Here is a 19,543-nt window from a genome sequence, read left to right on the forward strand (position 1 = left end):
TTGCCATTTAGCTTTTTATAATGATTCTACTTTATAGAATATTTGGTTACAGAAAAAGAAAGAATTTTCAAAAAACTAAGAATGCATTTCTAAAAGCAATTTTTTCAGATTACACTGTTAAGTTGATCTCTAGCTCTGTAGGGTTGCATGTTACAAGATCTTTGAAGTTTTACTGCGTTTCAGCATTGTTCTTGAAGAGATATTCTGCCTACAATTCAAAAAGACAAATCAACAATTTATAAGATATTTATTATTAGTTATATATTTGTACTATTAATGCTTATAATTTAAAAATAAAAGTATGTAAATTCTTTGCTTCCAAATGAATGATAAAATTCTATTATATAAGAATAAGTAGGGGTTGGATGTTCTTGTATACTGTGAATTTGAAGCTATTTCTCAAATAACCAGACCCACAATTTCTCTATTCAGGTGTTTTCCATTAAACTTCAGGCAAATCTTATTTTGAGACTGATATTTTAAAAAATTAAACCTCTTACCAGAAAATCCACAGGATCATCGGGTCTGACTTTACAACACTCATTCAGCCCCTGCATGAGGGTTGGCATCACATAGGTCATTAAGTAGTTCCTCAGGGGAACAGACTGAGCCTCCAGCAGTTCTCTTTCTTCCCGTTTTACTTCCTCTAGTCGCTTATTCTAAGAATAGAATGTTTGGAGGAGGGGAAAATGCAGTCAGAAACGGTAGAACCTCTACACAACCCCCCCCCCACACACACACACTGCATTAGAACTGGATAATGCTAAAAATGTTACCACCTTATGATAAAGATGACATGTTCAGTCAGCAGAGAAAAGACATAAATGACGTGATCACAACTGTCTCGTCATTTAGAAAATCAAAAGATGGATCCTTTCTGATACAAAAACATTTCCAGCTGCCCGGGGGAGGAAATAGAGAGCAAAATCACAGGAGTGCTACTGGGGAGTCCAGAGGGATTAGTACAGTGACCATGCTGTCCCTGCTCAGAGCACAGTGTGTAGTCCCCCTTTCTCCAACTCCAGATTTCCTTTGAAAACTCCTGCCTTTGGGGCCTGTTGTTTTGGTTTTGGCAAGACTTAAGCCTATTGGGCTAGGTGTCTTCTGCCCATGGGCATTAGTTAAGGGTAGGCCCATCAGGTGGGCTTTAGAATGAAGCCAACCATGGAAGGTAGAGCAGAGAGGGAGACCCCAGCTCCTTGGTGAATTATCTGAGCCACCAAATCAGGTCTCACCTGAAGCCTGGACTGTTACAAGAACTCATAAACTTTCTTTAGGCCATTTTGAGGTTTTTGGCTTTTTTTTTTTTTTTTTTTGGTCACTCTCAAGGTGAAGTCATAACTGATATTTTTGCTTGAAAAGAGATGCTTCTCAGCAAGACAGCAAACCCAGATATCTAAACTGGGAAGTCAGGCATCATAGCGCACATCTGTGTTCCTTGTAGCCCAGGAGGCTGAGGCAGGAGGATCATGAATTCAAAGTCAGCCTCAACAACTTAGTGAGGCTCTAAGTAACTTAGTGAGACCCTGTCTCAAAATAAAGTAGCATTTTTAAAAAGGCCTGGGCATGTAGTTCAGTAGTTAGGTGTCCTTGGGTTCAATCCCTGGTACAAAAAAAAGTGGGGTGGGGTGCGGGGGTAACATCTCCCGGGCTACAAGGAACACAATGTGTGTTATGATGCTTGACTTTCCAGTTTGGGTATCTGGGTTTGCTGTCTTGCTGAGAAGCATCTGTTTTCAGGCAAAAATATCAGTTATGACTTTACCTTGAGAGTGACCAAAAAAAAAAAATTTGTTTGGCCAGAGAAAATGCCATAAATAATATTAAAAGATGGGTGATTAATTCAGAAAAACTATTTGTAGCACATTATAAAAAGCTAGACTATTTTAAAGAGTTTATGTAACTGCACACTATTGGCCAGGCATTGTGTGCTTTATGTTAATTAATGTTTTTTTTTTAAATATTTTTTAGTTGTAGATGAACACAATACCTTTATTTTACTTATTTATTTTCATGTGGTGCTGAAGATCAAACCCAGTGCCTCATACATGCTAGGCAAGTGCTCTACCACTGAGCCACAACTCTAGCCCTTTAATTAATGTTTTAATCAGGTACAACTTTATGAAGTAGGTGCTATCATTGTTCCCACATTATTCATTTATCATTTTTATTTATTTTTATAGCACTTAGATCAAATCCAGGGCTTTATAATTCTGGGTGAGCACTCTACCACTGAGTTACATCTCTAGGCCTGAATCCCCATTTTACAGATAGAGAAATTGAGGTACAAAGGTAACTCTGGCAGGGCCACATACCTACAAAGAGAGTGGAGTGGGATTTGAATGCTTGGAGCAAGTCTTGGAAGACCAATTGAGGTTATTGCTGTTTCTATTATATTGCTGTATCAGGAGTTCTAATAAATAACAAGAAAAAGACAGCCTACACACAGTGACAACGAGCAACATGAAACTTCAATTCCTAACAAAGTTGGAAAGGTTGTCAAATTAGAGATCAGAGAATGAATCCAAATACAACATGGTTGTTTTTCTTTATCAGTTTGACATGTTTGAACAAATTTGAGAAAGCCAGGTTGAATGAAGTGTTGGGAAACAGCCTCTGTTAGATGATGTGTGAACCAGTTTACCCTTGCTGGAGGGCAGTATAGAAGTATATATCAAAACTTGAGGGCTGAGCTGGGACTGGGGCGCAGTGGTAGGACGCTTGCCTAGCACTTGTGAGGCACTGAGTTGGATCCTCCGTACCACATAAAAATAAATAAATAAAGTTAGGTCCATCTACTACTAAAAATATTTTTAAAAAAACAAACAAAACCTTGAACCTTGCCTAGTCTGACCCAACAGATCTTAGGAATTTATGCCAAGGCAATCAATCCATCCCCCAAGGATGTGTGCTGAGGACATTCTCCCTCCCCTGATCCTTTTTTCTAGCCTTCCTTCCTTCCATCTTTTCACAACATTTTCTTAGTGCCTCTCAGGCATTGTTCTGGGCACTGAAAAATACAGCAGTGGAACACGATGACAAAGACTCCTGTCCTCATGTAACTTGAATTCTGTGCAAGGAAAGGGCAAGAAACAAGTTGAACATATAAAATATATAGAACTGTTAGATAGAGAAGAAAGTCAGAAGTATGAAAGGGTGTGTAACATGGTAGGAAGAAGACGGGTTGAAATTCTACAAATGGTGGCCAGAAAAAGCCTCCTTAGAAGAAACTTTTAGCAGAGTTGTGATGAGGCAGTCAGTCATGCAGATGGTGTGAGAAGACCAACAGGGCAGAGTTTGAAATTGGGAAAGATTCGAAGTGCCAGGGACACTCAGGACCTTGTGAGTTAACAATGAGGAGAATGGACTTTTACCTAATGGAGCCGGACAGCCCGTGAGGAGCTTTAAACAGCGATGCCCGTGGTGGAGCTGCAAGTTAGAAGCACCACCTGGCAGCAGCTAGGAACAGTGGGAGATGGACAGGGGCAGAGAGGAAGAGCCAGGGAGAGGACACCCCCTAATTCTGATGAGACACACTGACCCTGGTCAGGAGAAGTGGAGAGTGTGGATGGATCTGAGTGCTGTTTTGGGAAGCAGAATTAACCAGCCTTAGTGATTTGGAAAGGGAGGCTGACCACTTAGGTTAGATGGGTCAATGGAGGAAAAATCAAACCAAAAGTCAGAGCACGCAGCCAAATGCAGCACATTCACAGAGGTGTATGTTATTAATCCTACTGACAGTGCCAAGTTTTTCTCATTAATTAAGCAAAAGACTGAGGATGTCTTTTTAAGATGGTACATATAACGGAAATCCATGTTTAGGGTGTTTCCATGACCCCTCCCCCCCATGCTCACTCACCCACTCCTCCCAGCGGGCCAGCTTCTCCGCAGCCTCCATGGCCTCAAGGCGCTCACACTCAGCCTCCGCGGCAGCCTCCCTAGCCAGGCGTTCCTCTGCAGCTCGCCGATCAGCTTCGACCTTTTCCTCCTCGGTTAAACCATAATTTCGAGGCTCCCCAATCTCTTTGATGAGCTGTTTGATGGCAAGTCTGTTCTGAGCATCTTCAAGTTTTCCTACATCTTTAAATATGGGAGAGGGGAGACCAACACATACTTATATTCTAGGGCTGTCTGCTATTAGGGATATCCTTTCTTATTATTGTATAATTTGCTTGTGATAGCAAATTATACAGATCACTACCCTGAAGTTTCCTCTTCTAGGGGACGACAGTTGAGAATTTCTATTCCCATGGAATACTTATGATTCTCTGAAATTAAGCAGGAGGATTTGGGCTTGGGTCTGTCGGATTGTTGATCTGAATGGATGGATTAGGGAATGGGCTGTGCTATAGTTTGGATCTTGAATGTCCCCAAAGGACCATGTGTGAAAGGTTTGGTCACCAGGGTGGTACATCAGGAGGTAGAGCCTTTAAGAGAGGGGGCCTAGCTTATATGGTGGAGATGCCAGATCTGATAATAAAATGAAATTATAAGAGCATTATGATGAAGAACCAGCGCCTGGGGAAAGGGTTAGCCCACCTCTCAGCCTCTCCTCAGGGAACCTAATTAACCAGAGGTTAATTGGGTTGTAAATAGCTTATCTGTAGGAGTCTGGTGACTCTCTCTTGATATGTAAACATATCAGGTTTTTCAAGGCCAGAGATACTTCTTATACTTTGTAAACTTTTTATTTTTTTAGTTTGTAAACTTTTCAGGGATGTAGCTACATCACTTAATGGCTAGTATAAATTTTAGGTCACAATGCCAATTAACTGTTGTCTAAGCCACGATAACAACGCTCCCCAGTGTTTTCCTTTGTTCTGCACCTGTGAACTACTTATGAAATTTTGTACATGGTCCTTGGTCCTGAAGGTCAAGAATTCTAACCCACCAATATTGTACCGGGGCCCAGAACCTCAGAGCACAGGCTCATCTGGATCCACTGATGAACGAACCTGAGTTCTCCTGCTCTCCCAGTGGTGCTTGATCTGCTGAGCACAATGTCCAGGACACTTAGGTCACTGGGATGTGCCTTTGAAGGAGATTTGGGGCTCTGGACTCTTCCTCTGACTCTCCTTCGCTTCCAGGCCATGGGCCCAGAAGTTTGGCTCTTCCACAGGCTCCCCCATGATATGCTGCCTTGTCACAGGCCCAAAGCAACAGGGCCTGTGGAGTATGAACCAGACTCTCTGCAGCTGTGACCAAAACGGACTTCCTTCTTCCCCTCCCTCCCACTCTCCCCCCTTCCCTTCCTTTCAACCTTTTTTGCTTTCTTCCTTTTTGCAGTACTGGGATTGGAACCCAGAGGTGCTCTACCCCTGATCTACATCCATAGGCCTTTTTATTTTTTATTCTGAGACAGGGTCTTACTAAGTTGCCAAAACTGGCCTTGAACTTGGGATCCTCCTGAGTAATTGGCATTATAATTGTGTGTCATGATGCCTGGCTTGTTGTTATGATTTTATTTTATTTGGTACCAGGGATTGAACCCAGAGGCATTTAACCACGGAGCCACATCCCCAATCCTCCTTATTTTTTATATTGGCACAGGGTCATGCTAAGTTTCCCAGGCTGGTCAGGATCTTGCAATCCCCCTGCCTCAGCCTCCCGAGTTGCTGGGATCACAGGTGTGTGCCACTGTGCCCGGCTCATGCTTGGGTTTTCCTGGGAGGTTTCTGCAGAGAATGGAAGGTAGTGCACACCTGGCAACTGCTTGCTGCATCTCACCCGCAGCCACTGCTGTGCATGACCTTGATCTAGACTAGAGACACAGCAAGTTCTAATAGAAGAGGGGAGGAGCAGGGCCCATGCATTAGAGAGTAGCAGAAATAAATCCTGGAAAAGCGAAATACAGGCCCAACCTGCCACCTCCCCATTGCCTGACCTCTGAAATTGAGATGTACTCCCTGATGTCTCCAAGTAATCACAACCTTGATGTCACTAAGTGCCCTCAAATGTTTCTTAATGGGTTCCGTTTTAGTGGAGTGTGATCTGCTAAATAATCTGCAACATCCTCCTCGACCCTTGGAACTGGGTAGCTGCTGTTGGGCCCCGTGATATCTGACCAAACCTCAACCAGCAAAGTTGCTTGTCTAGGAATGTGGTGTTGGGACACAGAGTCAAGTCCAGCTCTGGCTCAACTCCCAGATAGCAAGGCAACTCCAGGGTTACGGTGGCCTCACTCTGCTGTGGGCCAGACAGGAGGAGGAGTACACTGGTCTACAGAGGGTGTGGTCCAAAGAGATGGGACAAAAGACCCACAGAGAAGTGGACTCCCGACATGCAGAGAATGTGCTTCCCAGCATCTTCCCAGGTCCCGTTGCAGACCCTTATGAGGCCAGCCTGCATTCCTGACCTTCAGACACCACCCCCCAATGCCCACACCTGTGATCTGCTTCTCCCTTTGCTTTTCCTTTATCTCCCAGTTGTCAGTGTGGACATGAGGCTCAGTGCAATGGGCACAGACAAGATGGGCAGGAACACTACGGTCACTCATTCCTTCCTCCACCCACCTCGGTTTCTCCTCAGTGTCTCTCCTCAGGTTCTCTGATCTTTCTTTCTATAAATAATTTTTTAGCCTTTACTGAAAAGATGACAATTTTCTGAAATTTACCATTTTTTTCCTAGTTCTTTAGGTAAACAGTTTGACTTTCATATTAGTAGCTCTTTATATATAAGTGTGTTCCTTGTGCAGAAACACATCGGAACGATGGAAAACCCCAACCAATGCTGAGGGTATAAAACAGAGAAGACTTTATAGACTTGTATATATATTTTTTTTCTTTTTCAGTATTGGGTGTTGAAACCAGAACCACTTTACCACTGAGCTACATCCCTAGCCCTTTTTGAGACGGGGACTTGCTAAGTTGCTGAGGCTGCCTCAGACTTGTGACCCTCCTGCCTCAGCCTCCTGAGTTGCGGGGACTATAGGTGTGTGCCACTGTGTCCAGCTTATTTTTCTGTTTCTTAATAGTGCATCACGTTATGCCTTAGTATGGATAGTGATAAACTCCTTCAATGCACCAGGCACTTTATCTCTCATCTCTACCATTCATAACAAGCCTCCAGAGTGGTCATTTTCCTATTTCACTGATGAGAGGACAGAGCCAGAGCTGGAGTGAGCCCTCTGTCCCCACCGTCTCTTAGTTCTAAGCCTAACAGTACTCCAGGTTCCAAATGCTGTCCTATCTGCCAGGTAGGGAACGGGTGTTTTCCCCAAAGCCAGAGAAGTATCAAGAGCCAGAAAACTAGAAAGGAAACTGAAGGTTCGCTGAGCCAAGGGAAGCCGGACAGCTCTGAGGTGTGAGGGGACAGGAGGGTGGGGAGAGGCTGATGCAGACGCTGGTTCCTGAGCAGTGCTGCGTGCTGAGCTGAGCTGTGTGTTGTGGGAAACAGAAGGTGAGTCTGAGGTCTGTGAAAAGTGCCACTGCCTGACAAGCAATGGGGACAGAACGGTGCCCCAAGAAACCTGGAGGAAGGGTCCAAAGCAACCAGTAGTAAGAATGCATTTCTTCAAAATGCCTTTTTAAAAATAGGCCTATCTGGCTTCCATTTCATAATGTACCCCTATGTTTTCCTATAATTCTTCTCCACCACCATGTCCCCTGGTGGAACAACAGCCCAGAGGAGTGCCAGTCCACCTGTGGCTCCCTGAGCCCCAGCACAGGGTTATACCCCACACTCCTCATCCCCACCATCCCCATCAGATGTGCACCCCGGTTGCCAGGGGTGTCCTGGGTCTGAACATCCACATCCCCCTGCAGTTCATTTCATACCAATATGTATTGGGTGGATTTCAATTTCATCAAAATAGTTTAAGACAGTCTCATCTTCAATATTGATGTCCCGGTAGTTGCTTAGCGCCCGGAGGAAGCGGTCCTGGCTATAGTGGGTTCCAGCCACAACGGTCTCAGGAAGGTTCATCACCCGCTCCTTCAGGAACTCATCGGAGGCATCCAGTGAACACACGAATTCTGCAGAGAGGGAGAAGCTCTGGAGTTGGCCCAGCAACGCAGAGCTGTGTATTTGTTGAGTGAATGTGAGATCAGAGTGTGGGTCAGGGGAATAAGCTGCCCAAGGGAAGTTGCTCTTCCTGATATTCTCAACAATAGCACCAGCAGACATGGGTCCCAGGCCAAGTGCATCCCCAAAACATGCTACCCACAGAAGCCCGCTAAGATGGAGAATCATCGATTTCTGCTCTGATTGTCTGGTTCACACCTCATTTACTTGCACTCTAAGAGCTCACTAGAGTGGAAAGTTAAGTGTATCAGGAAGGCTAGAGGATGGTGTGCCCATGGTGTGTGAGGAACAGGTGTGAACAGGGCCTGGGGCTGCCACCTGTGTTAACAGTGGAAATAAAGGCTGAGGACTGGGCTGTGGAATGGGACCCTACAAATCCATAATAGTCGGATTCTACTACTGTTCTCATCTGTTTTGCTCATCATTGGCCATGTGGTTTTCATGAGTAGTACATTTTGAAAAGGGAGACACTTAAATTCCTAAATTCTTGTATAATACTTAAATCAAAATTCTGTCAATAAATTTATTGGAAATTGAATCTATTTAAGTTCTAGGATGTTAGAAATCTAGGTAGAAAGTTACTAACTTTGTTAATAATCGAAGAATTTCAAAATATGTATAATACTATCTCTTATTTCCCCCAAGTGATTGGGAGGTAGAAGATTCCAGTTAATCAAATATTTCAAATAGTGAGTATTATACTTGATTCTCCAATTTTCAAAGGACTTTACTGTGATAAAATATACTTACCAGTAGGTGATTTTTTTCAAAGTTCCTTTTTTCCACATTTTTTTATTCTTGCATTATAGTTGTACGTAATGATGAGATTTGTTGTTACATATCTGAACATGTACACAATCACAGGTCTTTATGATTCAGAGAGAACTTCAGGATTTTGCAATATCTCAAGACAATTATTCAGAGCACCTACTGTCTTAAACTGGCTGGGAATGAAACTGGACCTGAGCTCACGGCAGTGGGGAAATCCACGGACTGATCCCGGGGTGAGAATGCGTCCAGAACTGATGTCGTAAAGTCAAAGGCTTCATCACTGACGTGAAGCGTCATTTTTAAATTTTTCTATGTCTTATGATGTTTTGATGTCTTGGGGGGCCTCTGGTCTAGAGATTCCCCCGCTCCCAGAGCTAGCTAGTTGTGAGTTTCCAAAGACAGGCAACTTATTGGGGGGCATCTAGAAGGGCGCAGGCAGCCAGGAAAGATGGCAGTGAAGAGGTCGGGACAGGGCCAGGACAAAGAAGCACGGAGAGGGCCTTCCAAAGAGGTCAACTTCCTGATTGACAAAAGTGCTCGTGGACACAACCAGGGGACCCAATCAGACACACACTTCCATACTCATGCTCCTAAGTGGGGGATCCAATAGAAAAACTAACACAGATGTGTGGACAGAGGGGACACCAGTCAGTAATATTGATGAGAGTGTGGACAGAGGAGGAGATAAGGAAAGGAGGAAATTTCAGAGACCGTAAAAAGAACAGGCCAAAATTCCCCACCAGACTCCCAGCTCTGGGGCCCCTTTTCCATAGAGAAGTCTGTCACCACTTTTGCAATAAACCTACTGCTTGCCTGCTATCTCTGTGTCCTGCTCTTCAATTCTTTGCTGAACGAAGACAATGAGCCAGCACCCCTAGATGGGTTTACTTGAGAGCAACCCCCTCTCAGTAAGCCATCACCACTTGACCCAACTCTCATACCACACCAGTCTCTGCCCTGCCCCAAATCATCTCAGGGCCAGGCAAGTAAAGACCACCTCTGCGCCCCAACTAGCCAACCCTGAGCTTCCTTTCATCTGCCTTGCTTTCCCATAGAAACCCCAAAAAAGGTTCCATGCAGCCTAGACCAAGTTTGAATGGAAACCCTTCCCTTTTTCAGAAAGGTAAACTGGGGTTTGGCTTTTGGATCTGGTAAATCGGGGTGTCATTCCTCCACATGGCACTGTGAAAAGGTTCCCCAGCTCAGATCTCACGCGGTACCTGGCACATGAGAAGCTGTTAATCAAGCTGAATTTTATCCAATTACCTCAGCAAGAGCATTATAATTTACTATGGAGTTTGCAATAAATTAATGAATATTACCCAGAAGTGTTAAAGTCTCATAAATAGGATAGTTCTAGTTATTCAAAAAATATCAATTTTACTCTCTAACTTTTCCCAAAGTGTATACCTAAATTAATGACATATCTGAGACAACCCCTCCTTTTGGCATTTTGGGTTTCTGCCATTGGTGCAGAGCCCACAGACAGACAATAAATATCCATCCCTGAGGATAACTGCTTTCTGGTGATCTCAGAGCTTCCAGAAGCTTCTCTGCCAGCTGTGCCTAGACCAAGGGGAAGAGATTACTACAGCTATCAACTGTACCCCTTTGGTGCCCGCTAGCAGGCCCTTTCAGTTACAACCTTGAAGTAAGTTGCTGAAAATAGCTGCTTTTATTGATCACATGACTCAAAATGACTCCCTATGATTCACGTCATGCGAACTATCTAAAAGTGACCATAAAACTTTTTAAAGGGTCACAGAGTGCCTGCCCATGCTCCACAAATCCTGTTGTGGTGGACAAGTGGTTTATGCTTCCATCTCCAGTGCGCTGTGAGACATCTGTGTCCAGACACCGTGGATTGAAGTGCTGCTCCTTAAGTCAGTGGCCAACAGGAAGGCTCTCACCTGACCGTCTCCACTCAGGGTCACAGGGTCCTCTGGAAATAAAGGCATAATGGCGCCAGAAACAGGAGGGAAGGGGCTGTGGTAGCCCAGGCCCCTGTGGGCTTGCCAGGTGACTCAGTTCCACACCTTCACCAGGACAGCTACTGGCTACCGGGTCCTTGGTCACAGGGGAGAGCAGCAGGACTGCTCTCCAAGGGACTGCTCTCCATTTCAGAACTTCAGTATCTCTGATATTTACCCCTGGTACACTCTCTCCTTTCCAAGTTTGTGCTTGTGTGCATCTTTTAATTTTTTCCTAAAAATAGATCTATTTTATTAAACTCAAAAAGATTGTTTTGGCACACGAGATGTTGAATACCATTCATTTAAATGTGATCTTGGAGAAATATCTTAAACTTACCAGGTATAATTAATTTATCAAAGGGAAGCATTTTGCCTTTGACTTCTTCCTCCTCCTCCTCATCTTCCTCTAATAGAACAAAATATATGAAGTAACATTTATTAACATATTACTAAGGGTCATAGCAAGAACTTAAATATCCTATCTTAATTCACAAACACTAATGAAAACTAGTCATCAGTAGACAACGTAGTTCAGAAATAGTCTTGCAACCTAAACATCAATTGATAGATGAATGGATACAGAAAGTGTAGTTCATACAAAGAGTGAAATGCTATTCAGCCTTGAAAAAAGAAAAACTTCTGCAGTGTGGACGAACCTTAAGGACATTAGGCTAAGTGAAGTGGGCCAGTCACAGAAAAAGTCCTGTGGGATTCTACTTACATGAGGGATCTTAAATGGTCAAATTCATGGAATGGGGGCTGTGCTGGGCTGTGGAGGTGGGGAAGGAGAATTAGCAATCAATGGAGACAAAGTTTTAGTCCAGCTAGATAAATAAGCTTTAGAGATCTGCTGAACAACATAGGACAAAGAGTCACCAATAACGCACTGTGCACTTAAGAATGTATTAAGAAGGTAGATCTCATGTTAAGTGTTTATGCTACAATGAAATAAAAACTTTTAAAAAGTTAAAAGCTATGCATCTAACTGGGTGTGGTGGAGCCGGTCTGTAATCCAAGTGACTCAGAAGGCTGAGACGGGAAGATTGCAAGTTAGAGGACAGACAGCCTGACAACCTAGCAAGACCCTGTCTCAAAATAAAAACTAAGAAGGGCTGGAGGTGTGGATCAGTAGGAGAGTGCCCTTGGGCTCAACCCCTAGCACCAAAACAACAACTACAAGACCCTAGACATTAAATACCAGTGATAAAAACAAGGAATCTTTGTATTGCTGATCTGTTTCTAACAAAGACAAAAACATACATTTAACACTGGACAACGGGGAACATAAGCCTCAGAATAACAAGGATTGTTTTGCTTGTTTCCTGGAACTGTACACCAGACCACTACCAACCCCAAGAAGGCAAAGGTCCTCCTTCCATTACGGAACACATTAGACTTCTGCCCACGTATTTAATTTTCTTCCTATATTATTCTACTTTTTAAAAAAAAACTTCTACAATGAATATAAAATGAGGAAAAAATCAACACATAAACCTACAATATGATGATTCACTAAAATTTCTTATTATGGCTGGGTACCGTGGATACCTGTAATCCCAGCAATTCAGGAGCCTATGGCAGGAAGATTGCAAGTTCAAAGCCAACCTCAACAACTTAGTGAGCCCCTTAGCAAATTAGCAAGATCCTGTTTAAAAAAAAAAAAATTCATTGTGGCTGGGTGCAGTGGTGCACACCTATATTCCCAGCTAGCTACCTGGGAGGTATTATCTCAGCTAATCAGGAGGCTGAGGCAGAAGGACCACAGGCCAGCATGATCAATTTAGCCAGATCTCATCTCAAAATAAAAAAAAAGATCTGGGGATGTGACTCAGTCATAGTATGCCCCTGGGTTCAGTCCACAGTATCAATAAACTAACCAACAAACAAAGCTATGTACCTAATAAAAGGTGAGCCAAGATTCAAATTTAAAAGTCTCTCCATATTTCTTTATTTAATTGAGTGAACAATAGGGTCACAATTTATCTGAATATAAATGCACAAAACATAGGAAACACTCAAAACTTACGATTGAACAGATCTTTTGCTTGATCATAGGTCTTTGGATATCCATCCAAAATGTATCCTTGATTCCTACAAGGCATAGATTTTAGCTTTTCTTTGACAAATCTAATTACATATTGATCTTCCAGTCGGCCTGATGAAAAGAAAAAATATGTTACTGGGGAGCACGGTCTACATGGGAATGAGGTTCTAAACTACCTCAAGAACTGTGTGGTTAAAAGGGTGATAGGGATCCTTTTAAAGTAAAAGTTACGTGGTTTTGATAGATGAATGGATAGCAGTGAGCTGTCTGTAAGAGGGACAGAAGCAAACGTCCATGCCTGCATTGAAAACTGTCTTGCAATCACAACTTTAGGTGGAGCCGAATAAGACTCGGAGTTTTACTCAGTTCTGGTGGTTTTTTTTTTTTTTTTTAACAGACTTTTTTGTTGAGATGGGGTCTCATAGTCTTGAACAAGCTGGTCTCAAACTCCTGAGCTAGATAGAGCGAGACTCCTGCCTTGACCTCATCTAGAACTACAGGCATGTGCCTCTGAGTCCAGCTCTCCCAATTTTAACTCAATATTACTCTTGTGTAATCCTAATATGCAATAATAAATGCTTCTGTTGTGAGAATTAAGTGAGATAGTGTTCATTTATGTTGCTAGCACATGATTTATTAAAAGTCGGTGCTTGTCTCTAGGTGTGGTGGTGCACACCTGTAATCCCAGCAGCTCAGGAGGCTGAGGCAAGAGGATCCTGAGTTCAAGGCCAGCCTCAGCAACTTAGCGAGGTCCTAAGTGACTTGAAAGACCCTGTCTCAAAATAAAAATGCTTGGGGATGTGGGGATATTACTCAGTAGTCAAGGACTCCTGGGTTCAAAGGCCAGCCTCAGCAACTTAGCGAGGTCCTAAGTGACTTGAAAGACCCTGTCTCAAAATAAAAATGCTTGGGGATGTGGGGATATTACTCAGTAGTCAAGGACTCCTGGGTTCAATCCCTGGTACAAAAAAAAAAAAAAAAAAACCCCACAAAAAGTAGGTGCTTGGCAAAGGAAACAATAGGAATGTAAAGAGAGAATCTATAAAACGGGAGATTATCTTTGCTAGCTACTCCTCCAACAGAGCATTAATATCTAGAATATGTAAAGAACTCACAAAATTTACACTCCAAAAATTTGATCCAATTAATAAATTGAAAAATGAATTAAATAGACACTTCTCTAAAGAAGAAATACAATGGCCAACAAATATATGAAAAAATGTTCAACATCATTAGCAATTAGGGAAATGCAAATCAAAATTACACTGAGATGTCATCTCACATCAGTGAGAATAACAGTCATCAAGAATACAAACAATAATAAACGCTGGAGAGCATGTGGGTAAAAAGGAACGCTTTTACACTATTGGTGGGATTATACATTAGTATAACCATTAAGGAAATCAGTATGGAAGTTCCTCTAAAGGCCAGGCACGGAACCACCCTGTGACCTACCTGTACCACTCCTCAGTATTTATCCTAAAGAATCAAAGTCACGTTACTGCAGGGATACACACATCCCCATGTTTACAGCAGCACCAATCACAAAAGCTAAACGATGGAACCAGCCCAGGGGTCCATCAATGGATGAATGGATAAAGGAAATGTATGTATACACAATGGAGTTTTATTCAGACAAAAAGAAAAATGAAATTATGTCAATTGCGGGAAAATGGATGGAACTTGAGACCTTTATGTTAGAAATGAGCCAAACTCAGAAGGTCAAGGGTCATGTTTTCTCTATGTGGAAACTGGAGAGGACAAAGGAAAGGAAAGGTAGGGGAGGCAGGGACCTCCTAAAAATCAAAGGGAGATCAGCAGAGGAAAGGGGTTACGGGGTGAGAGGAAGGGACGGGGGGGGGGGGAAGTGCTGGGGAATGATATTGGCCAAGTTATCTTGTTATATTGTGTGCAGGTATGAATGTGTAACAATAAGTAATTATGTACAACCATAAGGCACCAATAAAAAATGTGGAAAGAAAAAAAATAAAAGTAGGTGCTTGGGGTGGAACTAAATCTCAGTAGCAGAGTTTGTGCTTGGCATGCATGAGGACCTGGGTTCAGTCTCTAGTGCACGTGCCCCCCCCCCCCCCACACACACACACTGCTCAGGAAATATTTGCTAGATTTGAATGATAATTAAACTTGACCCAACTTTCAAAGGCACTGTTCTCTTTAGAGCTGCAGAAAAGGCTATGCCCCCACCTCACTTCCTCTGTGCCTGGCATTTTTGACTTGGCCCAGGGCACAGGTCCCTCTCAAGCCCTGGATGCAGGGTTCGTGGAAGCTGGGAGGTGGACCTGAGGAGGGAGGAGTCTGCTCTAAAAAGGCACAGTGGTTACAGGACAGCATGTTATCTGAGCAGCTGTCACACTCAGGACACGGCCAGTCCTTCAACTGCTTAACAGCGTGTCTAACAGTAACGCAAGCTTGCCAAGCCCGAGGTTAGATCTCCACGGTTCCTTCTAATGCTTTTAGTTTATCAGGGAGTTACTTATATAAAATAGTTTTTAGCCTCTTTTGATATCCTACTAGTGACAATAAAATGATCTAATTAAAACATCTCTTCTTTCTTCTACTTTTCAATGTCACACAGATCATTAGATGGTAAAGGATTCAGGAAATAATTGTGTCTTTCAGAAATTTAAGTGTTATGACCAAGATAAAATAATGATTAAAGGTGTTATTTAACATAATGAAATTCCTCCAAATGGGTTTACATTACTTCTTAGTAAGGTTGCAGTGGTACAAAGAAATAAAACCATTGTTAAGAATATCGAGGGATTCACTAACATTCAAAGACCAGCTTTATTTAAGCAATCTAGTCTCAGTTTTCAAAACTTGCATCATTATGATAAGGACACATAATCAGAAATCTAGCTGAGGTCCCTTTCAAGAGCTCCCTTGTTTATTTAAGTCACTGGGCTTTACCATTCATTTCTGCTTGATTCAGAAGGAAAGTGTGTTCAGTAAACAACAAGGGGCCTCTTATGTAGTTTTTGGTAATTATGGAATGTTTTAGAGGCATGACTGGGTGGGCCAAGCCCAAGGGCCTTATTCTAGAAAACTAGCACCTCCCTAGGCTAGTGTTGAGCTACAGGGCAGGTGATCTCTCCCGTCTGCTTTATTTTTAATTTTAAATAAATTTTAATGTGCATATCTGAGGTTTAACTGTGTTGCTAGGGGATACATATAGATAATAAGATGGTTACTACAGTGAAGCAGACTTGCTGTGTATCTTGGTTACTTTCCTGTGATAGGGCTGCTAAAACGCTACTCAACAAAGATCCCTGCTAGAACACACTGCCATTCCCTGGAGTCCTTGTGCTGCGGCACCTTCCACCTCTAGACTGTGATTTTGTTTCACTTGACCTATGTCTCCCCATCCCCACCCCACCCTAATCTTCACCAGTGGTTACACTGTTTGTTCCTCTAAATCTGTAATTAGATCTCTTTTAAAAATAAACTTCACAAATAAGTGATACCATGTGCAAGCTTTTTTTTTTTTTTTTTTCAGAGCTTATTTCTCTTGACCTAACGCCCTCCAGTTCTATCCATGTTAAGACAAATGGCAGGATCTCCTCCTTTTCAAAGACTGAAAAATATTCTGGTGTGTGTGTGGGGGGGGGGGCGTGCGCATGTATGTATGTATATAACACATTTTCTTTATCCATCCAGCTGTAGATGGACACTGAGTTTGCTCCCATATCCTGCTTTCGTGACCAGAGCTGCCAGGTTTGCTGGTGAGTTCAGATCTTTTTGTTACATGCCCAGAAGAGCGATCGCTAGGTCTAATGGTGGTTCTATTTTCCATTTCTTTAGGAACCTCCATGATGTTTTCCATGGTGGCTGGACCACTCTCTGCTTTGAAATGAACGAGTACAGACCTACCGGAACTTTTAAAATGTCAACCTGCTTTTTTTCTTTTAAATACCACTAATATTTAAAATATTAATGAATATTCATAATTTTCAAAACAGGATTTAAAGAGAGCTATAGGCCAAGGTTTTCCAATTATCTATGCACAGAATAGATTTACAAAGCTGTACAATTACAAATGATTTTCCCTTTTTATTTCAAACTCACGGGAAATCCCACTACCTAGACTTAATAACCCCACACATTTTGAAATAGATGAGATGAACACAAAGAATCCAGAACTAACACACTCTGTGCTTTAGGGACTTCGGTTCCCATTTTGGCTGCATTGTTGGGGACAGCAGGCATGGAGTTCTGCCAGGGGCCCAGGGGCCTGGCTGCAGGACTGTGACATCACACCGCTAGGATCCTTGGAACCACAGGACAAAGGGTCATGTGAGGGGAAAGTGAGCTCGCCTCATGTCCCTGCGGTGGGTTCAAAGGTCTTGTTTTGTTCAAACATAATCAAGGTCTACGACCTGGCTTCAGGTAAACATGAATAGGAAGGATTTTTGGACAACCTTGAGGAAAGAAATCTCCCTAATGTTAAGAGGGCTGGATGAACTATTCCCATCTCATAGGAAGTGGTTGGCATTGGGTGCCACGCGGGAAGGGCAGTGGCTTGCCGTTCTACACTCTGCCCTCTCCAAAGGCCACTTCCCTGCTCCCAATCGCTCCTGCATCTCTTGCGGGAGGCTGCTAGCCTCTTTGGCCTCTCTGGCAGCTGGGGAAGAACAGTGTCTCCTGCCAGGAACAGGTCCTTCTTGAGCTTGGGGACTTGGCTACTGCACTATCTCCGATAACGTCTGTGCTATAACGTCTGTCCTGGGCGTGAAGAAAGCTCAGCTGGTATTTTGTACTATTGTGTTTCGCTAAGTATGTAGACAGTGTCTTTGAGTCCTTGCAAAGACCAATTATGAAGTCTCTGTCAATAAGTAACAGTCGGCTGTCCTGTCAGCCTGAATATTAGTCTGGGGTGGCATAGATCACTGCTCCCACGCCCTGTCTGTGGCCTTCCACGCAGCCATAAGGTTTGCGTATACAAGGCCACATACACCTGTTCATTACTAAGAATTCCACCCTCCACCCCTCAACATGGCCTTGCCAGCCAGATCTCCTTCCACCATGTTCTCACTGTGGAATGTCTTGAGGGCTTTCCCCCTCCCCCAAAAGGTGAATGCCAGAACTCTTGAGCTCTAAAACTAGAGTATCGCCTCCCAAATGCCTTGTGGCAAGCCAGAGGCAATGCTGTGTCTTAAGTATTAATCCGTGTTTTCTGTGTTCCTTTGCTTTCCTCTGGGAACTTTTCCTGGAATTCGAATCCTGTTTCCTCCAGAACCAGCCATGCTAGAGCAGAAGCTGACTCAGACAGGCAGCTGGCTTAAGTGGTTGCTCAGGATCAGCATCCAAAACCACTTTCTCTACCAGATGGAACCAGCCTGGGAGAAGAGGAGAAGTACAGGGGACCTGAGCTCAGAGCAAGGCAGGGAGAGACTAGCGACTTTAAAGTGGAAGGGGGCACAACAAACTAAGGAGGAAGAGTCAGGGATAAGAGGGGACCGTGCTCAGGCTGGCTGAATACCCTGCAATGTCACACATCCCACAAGGGAGGTGGCAATACTGACACTAGGGCATGTTATGAAGTCAGGACAGGGAAACTGGGTCCCCAGCCAAGGGGGAGCTGGGCTGGAAAGAGGAGCACCTTGGGACAAAGGTTGGGAGCCAGAGGACATCTCTGGATGGCCGTGGAGGGCAGTCAGGTCCTGTGCCCCAGGGCATGCAGTGGATGGGTACCAGTGCAGACTCAGCAGAACCCAACACGGCTGGATTCTGATGCAGGAAGGAACATGAAGCGCCATTACCCAGCATGGCTCCCACCTGAGTGGCCACAGATGCCTCTGTTGTATCCCCCCACCTTCCCCAGGCTCCGCAGCCCTAGATCAACCCTGGAGGATCAGAAACAGCCACCAGTAAGAGGGGCGAAGTAGGGAGAGGAAAGAAAACAAAGGTGGTGGAGAGGAGGGCGGGAGCTCTGATTAGACGCCCCACCAGTCGTACCTCCTGGACACTCTCCAGACACTCTACAGTGATGGCTAGAAGGAAGGTCTCAATCGTCTGAGTATAAAAATGAAAAGGTTTTCTGCTTTCCTGCTGGGTAGCAAGATCCCCTAGAGATAACTCTGTTCAAAATCCAGTTTGTGAAAATTTGATTGTCAAGGATTTAGAGCAGGAGTAAACACAGGTGTTACTGGCTTCTTATCTGAGAGTTGCAAGAGGACAGGCTTGGAATTCCAGCCAAGGGTGGGGAAAGAATGAATCCAGAGTTTGAGTTTAAACAGAAACCCTTTGGTCTGGAAATGTGCCTCAGTGGTAGAGTGCTTGCCTAGCATGTGGCATGCTGGGGGCCCTGGATTTGATACCCAGAAACCGCCCCTGTAAAGTTCTTGCTTAGCATCTGGATGGTCATCTTAAGTGACAGCTGCCATTTTAAGGAAAAAGTTTTGCTTTTCTGTCCAAGGGCATTTCTTTTTTTTTTTTTTAATTTTTTAAATTTATTTTTTTTAGTCATACATGACAGTAGAATGCATTTTGATATATAATACATACATGGAATGTACATACATCAATCATATTGTCTATTCTATTCTGCTGCAAGGGCATTTCTGAGAAAGGCTCACCACTCCCTCATACCAACCCAACCCCTAACTACCTTCATTAGGACCCACAAGGCTCTTATTCCCGAGCCTGCCCCATAAAAGTCCGGGAACCCAAGCCTGTTTTGCCTCTCTCAGATTTAGAGAGATGGCCTTTATTT

The 19,543-nt window shown here is 43.6% G+C and overlaps 1 protein-coding gene across 1 annotated transcript in view; it reads right to left on the reverse strand.

Annotated features, from left to right (window-relative positions):
• Ak7 (adenylate kinase 7) overlaps positions 1-19,543 on the reverse strand; it is a 70,277-nt gene continuing 50,734 nt past the window's right edge. Inside the window, exons 13-18 of the mRNA XM_027950919.2 lie at positions 12,793-12,921; positions 11,104-11,172; positions 7,776-7,973; positions 3,860-4,080; positions 501-659; positions 1-208 (exon numbers count right to left, since the gene is read on the reverse strand). Coding sequence (XP_027806720.1) covers positions 170-208; positions 501-659; positions 3,860-4,080; positions 7,776-7,973; positions 11,104-11,172; positions 12,793-12,921 — 815 coding nt within the window. The 3' untranslated portion in view covers positions 1-169. The remainder of the gene's footprint in view (positions 209-500; positions 660-3,859; positions 4,081-7,775; positions 7,974-11,103; positions 11,173-12,792; positions 12,922-19,543) is intronic.

Source organism: Marmota flaviventris, chromosome 2 (assembly GCF_047511675.1).
Source record: "Marmota flaviventris isolate mMarFla1 chromosome 2, mMarFla1.hap1, whole genome shotgun sequence".
Taxonomy (NCBI): domain Eukaryota; kingdom Metazoa; phylum Chordata; class Mammalia; order Rodentia; family Sciuridae; genus Marmota; species Marmota flaviventris.